The 14445-nt window shown below is 29.7% G+C and overlaps 1 protein-coding gene across 1 annotated transcript in view; it reads left to right on the top strand.

The window, feature by feature from the left end:
• LOC129912353 (proton channel OtopLc) overlaps positions 1 to 14222 on the top strand; it is a 144788-nt gene extending 130566 nt beyond the window's left edge. The window contains exons 5-8 of the mRNA XM_055990574.1: positions 3966 to 4175; positions 10935 to 11095; positions 11154 to 11319; positions 11390 to 14222. Of these exons, the coding sequence (XP_055846549.1) occupies positions 3966 to 4175; positions 10935 to 11095; positions 11154 to 11319; positions 11390 to 12354 (1502 nt within the window). The 3' untranslated portion in view covers positions 12355 to 14222. The remainder of the gene's footprint in view (positions 1 to 3965; positions 4176 to 10934; positions 11096 to 11153; positions 11320 to 11389) is intronic.
• Positions 14223 to 14445: the final 223 nt, after the last annotated feature.

The following is a 14445-nucleotide window of genomic DNA, read 5'->3' as shown; positions in this document are numbered from 1 at the left end:
ATTTTTTTAAAGTAATAATGAATAGAATAAACATTTATAATATGCATAAAGAGTAAACGAGAAATGCTAGAATAAAAAAAATACGTATACACCACAGTGTACATACGATTTTGTTAGAAACAAAAGTAGTAATCCCTTAGAAAAAAGAAAGCATTAGTTTCGAAAAATAATAGACCATGTGAACAAAAAGTATTTGAGCTTTGTTTTTATAAGTGTATAACAGTGACGAGCAAAATTTGTCAAATATTTATTTTACAATTAATTGACCTACTATCCATCAAATTGTGAAGAAATAATAAGAAATTAGGAAGTATTTCAGCTTAATACAATCCTAAATCTCATTTCTGTTTAGTTTGTGGTTTTCATAAATAAAATCAGGGTTGTAAAAAATTTATTTATTATATTTATAATGCATTTGTTTTCCATTAAAAATTTTGAAAAAATATTTAGGTATTGCAAATAAAAAATGTTTGCATTAAAAAATAAATTGCACGACTGGGGTCGCACGTACTTGCTCTTATGGTAAAAGTTACTCTAATGTTAAAGTTTTCAATTGAACAAAATAAGGGAAAAATTAAAATTTGATATTTTCACTGAATTTCGTTAGTGGTGCAAAAAAATAAAATCTATTTTTATAAATAATTAAATACCGTTTTAAATGCTCTTTTACAAAAAACTAAGTATGCCATTTTATTTCTAGTATAAAAAGGAATTTTTAGAAAAAAAATTTCGAAAATCGTTAGAGCCGTTTTTTAAAAAATTAATTTTTTATATATTAAAATTTCCTAACATTTGTCAAAAAAAAAAATTGATATGCAATTTTGAATAAATAATTAATTTACACATAAAAACGAAATTTCAAAATTTTTCACCAACCCGTTTCCAAAAAATTGATTTTTCAAAAAAAAAAAATTGAAATATTTTTTAAAAATCCAAAAATGTGTTTTTTGAAAAATTAAAAATTTTTTTAAATAATGATTGTTTAAACGTTTTTGTATTAAAAATTTGGTCGAAATCTGTTTTGTCGGTTTATGAGAAATTCATAAATCCAAAAAACCGTTCTATGGCAGGTACCGTTAATAACGGTACAAAAAATATTTTTTGTATTATCAAAGGCGGCTCTTATCAATAACAGTAAGCATAAAAATTTTAATCAAAATCGTTAGAGCCGTTTTTGAAATAAATCAACTTTTCTGTTTCCGTTATATGACAGGTACCGTTAGTTTTGGTCCTAAAAAAAAAATTCAATTCCTCCTCTAGGGAATCACCCAAAACCGTTAACTACCAAGTTTGAAGAAAATCGCTTCAGTAGTTTAGGCTGTAGCTCGAGGTTCTTACAGACAGACAGACAGACAGACAGACAGACAGAATTGCCGGACCCACTGTTTTGGCATTCTCCATCATCGTAATGTCATGTAAAATTGTTATCTCGAGTTCGATTTTTTTTACGAATCCTAAACTTGCCCTATAGTAAATATATCGCAAGTAAAAAAAAAATATTACAACTGAAAAAAAAATTACATTAAAAAAATTTATTCCAAATAAAAAAATTTGCAAAAAAAAATCTTATATAAATAATGTATTTGCACTTAGAATAAATTTTTTATTGCAAATAAAAATATTTTGCAATACAAAAAAATTTTAAGAAATTCGACGAATATAAAAAAAATATTTAATACACACATTTTGCATTGATTTTTTTTCAATGCATAAAATTTAGTATTTGCAATAAAATATTAATTTTAATGCAAAATATTTTTAAATGCAATAAAAATTTTATTTTCAATGTAAATATTTTTCAGTACATTGCTACTGAAAAATATTTGCATTTTTTTTAAAGTAAAATTTTTTTATATGCAATAAATACTATTTTCTATGCAAATATTTTTAAATTGCATTGAAAATATACGAAAAAAATATATACATGGACCAAAATACTATTTAGCCCTGATTTTTAAATCGTCAGTTAGACTATCAGAAGAATAAATGTCAATATAAAAAAAAATGTATTCAATAAGCTCTAACTGGGATTTTTCTGACTATTCAAAAATTGACCCTTAGTGAAAGAACCTAATTATATGATTTTACAAATAAAAATGAAATAAGCAGTTTTTTGGCCTACATACATTTTTTACTTAGAAAATCGATTGTTAAATAATCTGAACTGAGAATATCAAAATTGATTAACAAAAATTAAATAAAAAAAAAATAAAAAGTACGTATACGCCACAGTGTACACAATTTTTCTCACAAACAAACAAAGTAAATCCTTATAAAATGAAAAAAGAAATATAAAAGAATAATAGATTATTATGAAAACAAAGTTAAGAAAAATTAAGTTGTTATAAACACTGAAAAATGATGTAGCATTGAATGACAGGATATATATAAGGCAGATCGAAATAACACCATCAAATTTCAAATTGAAAAACGCAATAAAAAAATGTTGAAAATTGTATCATTTCATATACCCAGTACCATTTTTTGTTTATATTGAAAATCAACTAATCTTCAGAAATTATTGTACATATTAATATTTGCAATTAAGGATATTTGTCCAGATAAGGTGAAGAAAAAAGTTTTTTGTTGCGATACTGCAAATTCACATAGTAAATCCAGAGATCAACAATCACCATTCTATTGGAAGATTCTTTCATATTGCAAATAGCGGAAAATGCTAATTCTATTTCGTCATATGGGATACAAATACCCGATAGCAAGACATAAATCACTATTCTCATTAAACGTGAAATAATTAAATAACTCTATCTTAAAGATTAACCCAGCTTCGGAGCAGGGTAAAATTTGACACTAGTGGTTAAAATTTGACGTTTCTCAAGATAGAAAGATCAAGATAGATTTGAAATTGTTTTTTTTATAATGCGTTGATTTTTTTATGAAATGTAAAAGTATTAATACAATGTACTTCCTAAAATTATTATTCATCTTGAAAATGTACGAATTGGTTGTTTGTTTTTTTATTTTTTATATTTCTATTTTGTTGGCAGCTGATGAACTATGAATTAGTGTTCGAAGACTGAATAAAAAATGTCTTTTTGATCGGAATGAGGTGAAATAAGAATAGAAAAAAGTATGTGAAATTGAGAATTTCTTACATTTTCATACTAGAATATGTAATTTTATGTATTTTCAGCTGGGTTTTGTTAAAACAAATAATTAATTCAATATAAAAATAACAATTTTTGTAGGGTAATTTTGTTTTATCTTGAGGGAATTTTATTTAAAGTAGTGCCAAAAAAAGTCCCATTTAACACATTTTAACCCAATTCGCACAGCAAAAAAATAAATTTGATCCCTTTTTCAAACAAACGTCAAATTTTAATCGTGGTAGAAAATTTAACCAACATTTTAACGCAATTCGCACACAGCTTTAATGTTATAAAAACTCCCAGCTTTAAATTACTTAAACGACCTACATTTGAATTTAATTTTGTTTGTTTCCTTCATTCTTGAGAAAATTGCAAATTATACGATATTGCATTATAGTGTCCTACAAAACAGATTTAATATCATGCTGTATCCTTTTATAGCTATAGGTATAGCTCATTTACATGTGCATATATCCTCTCAAACTCTCAACCAAAAAGGGAGGCTTTCGGGCAGGCATATACTTTTTACTTATTCTCCTATTTTGTTTATACAAAATAATGTAACCACTACCTACTTTTTGAAACTCTCGAACCACTTTCATGTTGAAGAGTTATTTATAGAGAGTTATATGACTACTTCATGTTATGTGAACTTTTAAAATTTAAATTGAAATTTAATAAACCCTCAACTTGATGGTATATAGAAGAACACCAGTCACTGGCAAAGTCCTTTTATTTTTTTCCGTCCTCGTTGTCGTTCGTCGTCGGCCAGAAGAGCTCTTTCAGTAGCGCATAATTAAATTATTTTATAATTTTTCAACTGTCTCCTATTTTGTCTCTCTCTTTTTCACACAGGATCTCCAACGAAATCTTCATCCTCGAAGAAACGTACCTCAACTAGTGCCTCATCGGAGAGCATGGATGAATCAGATACGGAAAGTAGCAACTCAACAGATAGCAAGCCGATTCCAAGTACAATACCATCAGCGCGTAGGCCATCCCTGTTGGCCCCATTGGGACGTCAACATCACTACGGAAGTTTCTACTTAAGAATGGGTGCTGTTGGTAAGTTTTTCAATGTGAAAAAAAAATTATATAAAGTTCTCCGTCTAAGTCGCCCTTTTAATGGCAGTACTATAGTATATGATCCTGCAAATTACATATGCAAGTGCACGAACTCATTCTCTCTCTAGTCTTCATGATAAAAATCAAAAGGGGATTACTTATCCTCTATTTACATCGCTTCAAGTTCTCTGAATTATAATTATGAATATGCAAGCCTGGGAATTAAACTTAGTACGAGTATATAGGATCAACGAGAGGTTGTGTAAACTTCCAAGTTAAGAACCTTTACTCTCTCATAAAAAAAATATCATCAAACAGAAAGAAAAAAAAAAAAACTATGAAAACACTACACCTCACTGGGTCTTGCAGATTATAAGGCATTCTAATGAGTTGTGACTGCTTGCTTGTGGAATAGATTAATTTTTAATTACTATGCTGCCGCACAACATCCGCACTATGATGAAAAATTTCTACTCCGCAGCACCAAAAACACAGTTGCACCACACCGCCGCATCATAGCCGCACTATAAAACAAAAATGTCTATACGCGCCGCACCACAGTCGACTCACAGCCGAACCATGTTTACAAATTACTATTCCGCTGCAGCACGATCAAAAATGTCTATTTCACCGCACAACGGCCAAACCACAGCTACATTATGTTCAAAAGTTGTTTATTCCGCTGCATCACAACAGCACCATTATCAAAAATTTCTATTCCACCGCAGCACCACCGAACCATAGCTGCATCATGGTCTTTTTCTTTTCCGCAACACCACACCGCCGAAGTACAGCCGCACTACCAGATTTTCGTACTTATACACGGAGAATAAAGGTCACCTTTAAATAAGATGATGCCCACATTAAATCTCATTCGCTCAAAACCATACGCTTTCCGCTTAAAATAAGTGGAATCTGCTTAAATTCTGTTAAATTTAAGGTGAGCTTGAATTCAATTAAAAATTAATTTTCTTCTTAGAAAATCGACAAAAAATAAAAATTTTAAAACTATTGTCCGATTTAAGCTTAAGCTGCAGTTTTCTTTATTTTTTCAGATTTTCCGCTTAAATTAAGTGGATTTCTTTTAAATTTGCACATTCAAGAAACTAATAAGATTTGTCTGCTTAGTTAAAGACGGGAGCCATCTTGGCAAAAAACCATGCTGAAATCCGCTTAATTCAATACGGAATCCGCTTGTTTTTTTTTTTCGTAAACAAATGTTTTAATCGTCTCCGAAGTTATTTTGACTTTAACAACAAACAAAGAAATGGCGTGGGGAAATCTTCCATATAAAATGAAAGCTAGATCCAGCGGCGGGTGGTGCGGCGAAATTTTCCGCCATAAAGCGGTGGTGCGGCGGCCAAGGAATGTTTTTCTTTTATCTAAAAATACAATACATATTTTTACTCTGGTAGTCAATAATGATCATATTTTCAAGAAACCAATACATACCATTTAAACCATCTACAAGGGGGGGAATAAAAATAAAAGGACACGTTTGAAGTGTTCCGTTGAATGAATAGTTTAAGAATAAGGACAAAATTTGTGCTAATGAGTTCCTTCCAGAGTTAAAGTTTGCCTTTGCCAAAGTCTCTCGCTCGCTTGGCATGGCCTTAGGTACTTATACCTACCCTCTCTGCACTGACAAATTAGGTGTTCCACGGTGTGATTATCAACTTGAACCTTATATTCTAGGATCCTTCCACTTCCTGAATAAGAAATAAGCAATGAAGAAGGTGACAAAATGAGATTCTTTCCTTGCCTACTGGTTTTTTTTCCCCAAGAAACTGAATTTTTTTTTGTTTCTCTTTCTGGTTCTTGTGTCTTTGTTCTTTGTGTATAATTGAATTAAAAAAGTGATTTTTTTCCATTAATTTCGTTTTTTTTTTTGTTAAAGAAGCGCCTCGCATCGCAAAGGTTCCTTTCCTTCCTTCAAAAGCCATCATAACCACAACTCATAACACACTTAGAACAGAACAGAGGAAGTCAAAGCCGGAAACGAAATGTAAATTTGTTGCGGAAAGCTCCTTAGGGAGTACGATTGGTGGTGGATGGTGGTAGTGTGGCATATAATTAATTATGTTTCCGATTTCATACTTGAAAAAGTTTTGTGATTTATAGAATCAAAAGCAGTTCTATATTTACATTTATACATATAAAGAAAGCCGGCAGCGAATCTTCATTTTTTTTTCGTTTGGGTGAGAAAATAAAAAAAAAAAAACAGAGATAAAAGTTTTAAAGGATCAAGTTTCTAAGTGAACATTTTGGATTAATAGCTTCGCGGAAAATTAACAAAAAAAAAAGAAGAAGAAACCGATTTATGTTTTCAAGTTTCTAAAAGTCTTTAAAACCACTCTTGGTTGTTGATATACACAACGCATATAGTGTGTGTTTGGTTGAAACTTTAACCGCGAGAAGACAATTATATTCTCTAACTCAGATAAAATTTGATATGACAAATTGCTAAATCTGGGGATATCTGCGAGTTTACAGTGGTTAACTTAGAAAGTTGTTAAATGGTTTTTATGTTTGTTGATTTGGTTTGTTGTTCATATTTAAATTAGTTTTTGTAGAATGTAGAATTTTGGGACTAACTAGATTTCTATTTTCTATCATAGTAATTGCTATCTCGAGTTCAAATTTTAATAAAAATTTCAAACCAATGGTATTTCAGTATTTCAGATATTAAAATTTCAACCTTAAGAAGCAGAAGGGTACGTTTTGCTACTGGGCAAATTTGTATTAATTTTCTTGTCGAAATTTTTGAAATGCCTTGCGATTGAAAGAATGTACACAAGGAAATTCTGGCAAATCGCATACTGCACAAATACACATAATATGCACATATTCGGAACAATTTATTGATAACACCGGCACACAAAATAAAAAAAGTGTCATGCACCAGGAACCAGACCTATCTTTCTATATGTTTTTGGGCACGCTGAATTCGAATTTCAAGTCCGTTTTGCACGAACACCCTTCAGTTTTGAGAAAAATGCAAAAAACTCTAAAAAAAAGTCCTAAAAATCCAAGGAGGGTGACCGGGCCAAACGGACTTAAAATTCGGATTCAGCGTGCCTAAAAACATATAGAAAGATAGGTCTGGTTCCTGGTACATGACACTTTTTTTATTTTGTGTGCCGGTGTAATAGATTGAATTGATTTAAGATTGTTTTATTAATTTGTTTAATTCTACCATTAACCCTTTATAACTCAAGAGCATGCTGTATTTTAAAATTAACCACCTGTAAGCACTTGCCTTTAATAAATATAAAACACGTATTTTTATTATTTAGCCCTGATTTTTCAATCGTCAGTTAGACTATCAGAAGAACAAATATCAATATAAAAAAAAACTTTTATTCCTAGGAATGAGATCTATCTAAAGTTTATCTGACTATTGAAAAATTGGCCCTTAGTCATATATTTCGATATTTAGAGGTCAAAATAAAATGTTTTTATACCTGTTTTCAAGTACAAAAATGTGAAAATTTATTAGATATTTACTTTTAGACATTTCATGAAAATCCAAAAAGAAAACCCTGCAAGCAGCCGTTGTTTATCATTTCTTACTAAATTTAGGGTGCTGATTCCAAAAATAACATTAGTTTTTTTCTAGCAGCTCTAGTTTTTAAATTATTCATACATGAAAAGGCATAGAAATTTATACAATTTTTATTTTTGTTAAATTTTTTCTTACTTAAACATTCTTTTTTTGTATTTTTACTGAACTAAATGATTTCTGGAAAATGTTAACAAACAGTTAAAATATGCATAACTTTAAAATAAGTACGAAATTACCCCCAAAATGTGAAAAACTAAAATATTTCAAAAAATAAAGCTCCTAGAAAAGAATTTTTAGGTTTACTGATCCAAAATACATTGAATTTAATATAAATTTTTCTGGAAAATTTGAATAAACGCTTAAAATAAGAAAAAACATAAAAATCAGTATGAATATCTCCCCAAAAATGGAAAATTAAATATTTCAAAAACTAGAGCTGCTAGAAAAAAACCAATATTATTTTTGAGCAAACTGAACCCAAATCTATAAAATTTGATATAAATCTTTTTGGAAAATTTTAAAAAGTTGAAAATTGTTGGCCAGTGTAATCAATAACATAATACTATCGACATTTCTGTGTAACAAAAAATTCTCTATTGAGGCAGCTCAAGCGTAAAGCAAATAAAACTAACCCTGCAATCGATTTTTGAAAACAGGTGTAAAGTCGAAATCTTATGCTTTAATTTTTTTTTTCGATTTTCTGAGAAAACCATTTTGAAACCAACTTCTTATTTATCTTTTGGCACGGTAGTGACCAGCAAAGTTCATTTTTAGTATGATTTTTGGTACCACAGCCTTATTTATAAGACCGGTATTGATCAAAAGAAATTTTCTAAGAAAGGGCCATATGAAATTTCTCTAACCACCGACCGATCCTCCATCTGTTGCCTAGAAGCCTAAACTATCCAGAAGATTGCATAAGTTTCCAAAACTTTGAAGCCGTTTTTCTCAAAACAACAATTTTGCAGATTCGTGGTTTTGGCGTTGTGCCCACGATATTATCGTGGGGCCTCAAAAAATATTACTTGAGTAATTTTATTGATACACAAATAATAGGTACATCAGGGGCAAAAAAAAAAATTTATGGCGTATACGTACTTTTTTATTTTTCTTATGTTTTATATATAAGAAATCAAAGGGCTACAAAATTCTTGTCTAATCTTACCCCGGGGCCCCAGCATCTCAACGTACGCATGTGGTAATGGTTCAGTAAAACTCCAAAATTGAGTTTTGAATTGTATGTCAAACTTAAATTTAAAGAGAGTAGAAAAAAGGGGTTATTTGTTAAGTGGCGTAAGATGTATACTACGCTTTTCAAAAAGTAATGAAATCTCACCAAAACGATATAAAAAAATTAATTTTTGGATTAAAAAACAAGAATTGAAATTTTTTTCAAACAATTTTCGAAAACCGGATATTGATTTTTTTACTTGCGATATAGGTACTATAGGGCAAGTTTAGGATTCGTAAAAAAAATCGAACTCGAGATAACAATTTTACATGACATTACGATGATGGAGAATGCCAAAAAAGTGGGTCCGGCAATTCTGTCTGTCTGTCTGTCTGTCCGTCTGTCTCTATCTGGAGCTGCAGCCTAAACGAGTGAAGTGATTTTCTTCAAACTTGGTAGTTAGCAGTTTTTGGTGATTCCCTAGAGGGGAAATTGAAATTTTTTTTTTATGACCAAAACTAACGGTACCTGCCATATAACGGAAATAGAAAAGTTAATTTTTTTCAAAAACGGCTCTAACGATTTTGATTAAAATTTTTGTGTGTAATACTACACATAAGGGCCAACTTTTTAAATAAAAAAATATTTTTTGTACCGTTATTTACGGTATCTGTCATAGAACGGTTTTTTTCGTTTCTGAATATCTCGTACAAAATTAACCCGATTTAAATGAAAATTTTTATAAAAAAGTGTGTAAGTAGAGATAATATTAAAATTTTAGAAAATTTTCAAAAAACTCATTTTTGGTTTTTTAAAAAATATTTCAAAATTTTTTTTTGAAAAATCAATTTTTTGAAAACGGATCAATGAAAAATTTTGAAATTTAGTTTTTATGTGTAAATTAATTATTTCTTCAAAATGGCATACCAACTTTTTTTTTGAAAAATGTTAAAAAATTTTATATATAAAAAATTATTTTTTTAAAAAACGGCTCCTACAATTTTCAAAATTTTTTTTCTAAAAATACCTTTTTATACGAGAAATAAAATGGCATATTTGTTTTTTTTTTTAAGATATTTTAAAACTGAGTTTTATTAATTATAAAAACAGATTTAATTTTTTTATACTAATGAAATTTCTTCAAAATATCGAATTTTAAATTTCTTGAATAAAAAGCTTTAACATTATAGTTACTTTAAGCATAAGAGCAAGTACGTGCGACCCCAGTCGTGCAATTTATTTCTTTTAAGGTGTTCAGTAATAAAATAAATGAAAAACTATCAATAAAAAAAACAGTTCCTTAATGAATTTGATCTAGAAAAAAGTACATAGCTAGACTTCTTTTATAAAGATTTATTCTTAGAAAAAAATCTGATCTTTGGAGCTGTTTCTTAGAAAAAAATCTGATCTTTGGAGCTGTTTTTCAAAAAAATATTTTTTTATTAATATTTTTGTTTGAAAAAAAAAATCAATAAGAAAAAATTTTGTAGTAATTATTATTAATCAGACCTTAAACAAAAATGTCAAAAAGGAAATGCAATGTGCCGTTTTCGAAAAATTGATTTTTCAAAAACAATAATGCATATTTTTTAATCCTAACATTTTTTTACAAAATTTTGGTTTTGATTTATATTAAGGTTATATAAATACTTTTATATGATTTTTTTTAATTGGAGAGAGCCAAAAAAAGAATTTTAAAAAAAATGGATTTTTGTTGTTTTAAAAAAAATCTATTCAAAAATTGCAAAAAGAAAATTCGGCCCGTGTACCCGGAAGTAATCTTTGGTCTTGACTGTAGTTGATAACATATTAAGCACCTGATGAAAACTAAGCAGATCTTTAATTGATGATTACCTTATTACAAAATTACTGTTTTCTTTCGAGCTTTTTAGCTAACCAATTTACTTCTATTCGTTTTGCAGACTTACGTCGTTTTCCCTTTTACTAGTTGGGTGGATATTATATTTTACATTCTAGTTTTCAAAAAAAGTTTTTATAAATACCATACAATTTTTATTTCTAGCTTTTGGAATTGGAAGTATGATCTATTCAGGCCTCGAATTCGGTCAATATTTTGAATTAGAACGCGATACAAAATGTCATAATGTTATGCTGGCATTAACACCAGCAACTCGAATGGCATTTATCTTTATACAAATGTACTTCATATTTCTGAACAATGAGGTAAATATGAAAACTCTTTCCCTAAACTAAATAACTTACTAACGTTTTTTTCTTACAGCAAATTAAAGTATATCGCTACAAGATAATTGCTCGATTCGGTCTAATGCATATGATCGGAACAAATTTGGCAGTTTGGTTAAATGTACTAATTCAAGAAACGAAGCACGAAATTTTAACATTTTATAATCCAGAAAATCGAACTTTAAGAATAGCTCATCGATTGGGTAAATTTTTTTATTAAAATCTATCAAAAAGATGCAATTTTAACTTAAAACTTTCTTTTCAAACTTTAAGGACATCGAGCTCAACACAATATAGACGCAATGGCACATGTTCGTGTACCCCGTGGTCTCAAGGGACCCTATCAAATTTTCGAGTGCCGTCGTACAAATATTATAGGAACATTGGTCCAAGATGCCTCACCCTTCCTCTTCCCTTGCACAATCGAATACTCACTTATATGTGCCGCCATTTTGTACGTCATGTGGCGCAGCATATCTCGACCACAAGCCCCTCCGATTCAACGCATTGAAGCAGTAAATTCGCCCTGCAAACGATCCCCACATCATTACTCTGTCGATTGTGCTCGTGCTCATAAAGGTCTTTTTGTGGGAATTCTAATCCTCGTCCTGACAATCATCTCACTGATCCTATTCTTTGTCCTCATTTCCCGACCAGATTTTGTCAGCTTAGCAGTCACAGAAGTGACAATCTGTGAACTTCTCATCTACGGAACAGCAACGATCGCAACTCTCGTCGGAATGATCCAGATTAGACATTTACAATACGATGCAGCTCGAAGTTTCCAATTGGACGATATTTTGCTAGTCGGTGCACAGACCGGATCTTTCCTCTACAACATCTTTACCGTCATTGCCGGACATTTCACCCTTCGTCGTGACACAATCCTTGTGCTGATCAACGCTCTAGCGTCGATCGTTCAAACAGCATGCCAAACGATGTTCATTTTGGACGCAAGTCGTCGTCAAGCCGTCAGTCCCGAACACATTCGAAAGAAACCTGGCCGTGAAATTGTCACTTTCATGCTTGTGGTAAATCTGGCAATGTGGGCAATTAGTACGCTGGAAAAATCGCGTGCCGAATCGCACCCTATTCAATTGAATTTCTACGGTCTGTGGGCATGGACGATAATCACACATGTATCGATGCCTTTGGCGATCTTCTATCGCTTTCATAGCACCGTTTGTCTATGTGAAATCTGGAAGAGGGCGTACAAACTAAAACCTACTTATATGTGAGAATGTGCCAGGGGGCGCTGTTATTGTTACTCTGATTTAGATTATCGTGAAGAATTGTGTTCGTCGACGAGGACGCGTATTAGCGAGCAAGCGGATCGGTATCCTGTTTTCGTTATTTCGGATGCCAACTAAGTTATATAAGGAAAAAATGTTAGGTTCTATGTTTTTTGAGATTTTAAAATTTATATTATAAAAAAACAGATCTTTTAGTTAGAATTAAGTTATTATTATAATTAATTATATGGATTTGAAATTTGTTTTTAAATTTAATTAATTAATTTAAACAAAAATAATAATTAAACCAGTCCCCCCTATGACAAAAAAAAAATGAAATCAATTAATAATGACCAATTTTTAGATCAAACAAAACAAAACAAAAAAAAAAAACAATAAACAATTAAAATGAAAATAGTAATTTTTAGAGATGAAAACATATCCTCAAAACATTGTCCCTATAAATAAATTAGAAAAATAAAACAAAAAATGTAACACAAATAAAATATGAAATTATTTTGTAAATACACAAAAAAAAGCCTACACCTCGACATTATAACAATATTGTAGTAGAGCTCTAGAAATCGAAAATATTTCGCATTTTATCTAAAAAGGAGACACACTCGCACTGATAAGTTTTCATCATCTCTCTGTTTTATAGAAACATTTTTTTGGATCAAAAAAGTAAATAAAAAAAAAAAAAAAAATACTCAACTTATACCCACCAAACAAAAGCCACAAATGAGGTTATTATAAACAAATAAAAAATATACACAAACTTGCATACTATTTTTGTATATTGTAAAAGTCTAATTATATTATACAAAACAAAAAAAAAAAACAAAAAATAAACATACACTATTAAACAAAAGAAAAACAACCAAAAAGAAATACAAGAACCTTTTTTTTCGAAATATTTAAACGTAGATAGAGGTTTTGACATTTTCCAATTAAAAGTAGAATACTCTGGAGCTGTAGGAACATTTTTTCTTTTTTTTTTAAATTGATAATTTTGGAATGTAAGAGTTTTTGGAGATTTGATTTGAGGTTCTTAAAACATTAATTTAAGGTTAAACTTGCATTCAAGCTTCTAATAGTTTGTAAATACATAGGAACACACTTTCTTTTCTTCAAGGTCCTGAACATCCTTTAACAAATTTTCAAGTAACTAAAATCAAAAACCTAAATTATTAAGTATTGAGCAGTATTTCTATCAATTTGTGTCTTGAGACCTTACATATTTTCATCATTACTAACAGTATTTTTTCTATTTTTCTTAACTTTTGATTGATGCACTGAAACACCAGCGAGGGCCGAGAAAAATAACTAAATCTAATTTTTGGCTTGCAGCGATTCTTGATTTTCCTTCATATTAGATATGTTATGGATGCGAAAAAGTTTTTATGTTCAAGAAAATTTCCGTTATTTAAAATATTTTTACTTTTTTTTTTGTTACCTAAAATGGAAAGCAATTATTGACTTTTTCTCAAATTTTGGGACAAACAAGATTAGCTAAAAACTAAAATTTAAACTAGCAATACAGTCCAATGGTTTTAATGATTTACTTTGTGTTTTTTGCGGTGCTCAATACGAAACTGAATATGAGAAATAACTTAATAGTGGAGTAACTAAAGCTCAAAAATTGGCAATATTAGGGAACCCGGCCGAACAGCTTAGATTTTGATGATCTTTTTTTTCAAACGTCGGTAATTAAAAATACTTTAAAGTCTATAGATAAAAAATTGCCGGTGTTGCCGTTTTGATTTTTTAAATTTAATTGAAGATTTTTGTGAACAAAAACAATTTTTTTTCAAAAATTTTTCTTAAATTTCATAAATTAATTGATGCCAAAAGATTGTCTAGGAAATTCAAGGAAAAAAAATACATGGGAGAGAGGGACAATCTTCGATAGGTCAAGCGATAGATGCAATTTCCTATTATTTGACTTCAAACACAAAAAAAAATATTTGAACACAACGGCAACACCTACAATATTCAAATATACATTTTTTAAAAGCTAGAAGCTTAGTCATACATGTAAAATTAAAATAAAGTTAATTGAATGAACGGCTTTTGAAACAATGGTAACTGAACTCA

The sequence above is a fragment of the Episyrphus balteatus genome, chromosome 2 (assembly GCF_945859705.1).
Source record: "Episyrphus balteatus chromosome 2, idEpiBalt1.1, whole genome shotgun sequence".
NCBI classification, from domain to species: Eukaryota; Metazoa; Arthropoda; class Insecta; order Diptera; family Syrphidae; genus Episyrphus; species Episyrphus balteatus.
The sequence above is the reverse complement of the archived record's forward strand: the minus strand, read 5'-3'. Positions and strand labels throughout refer to the sequence as shown.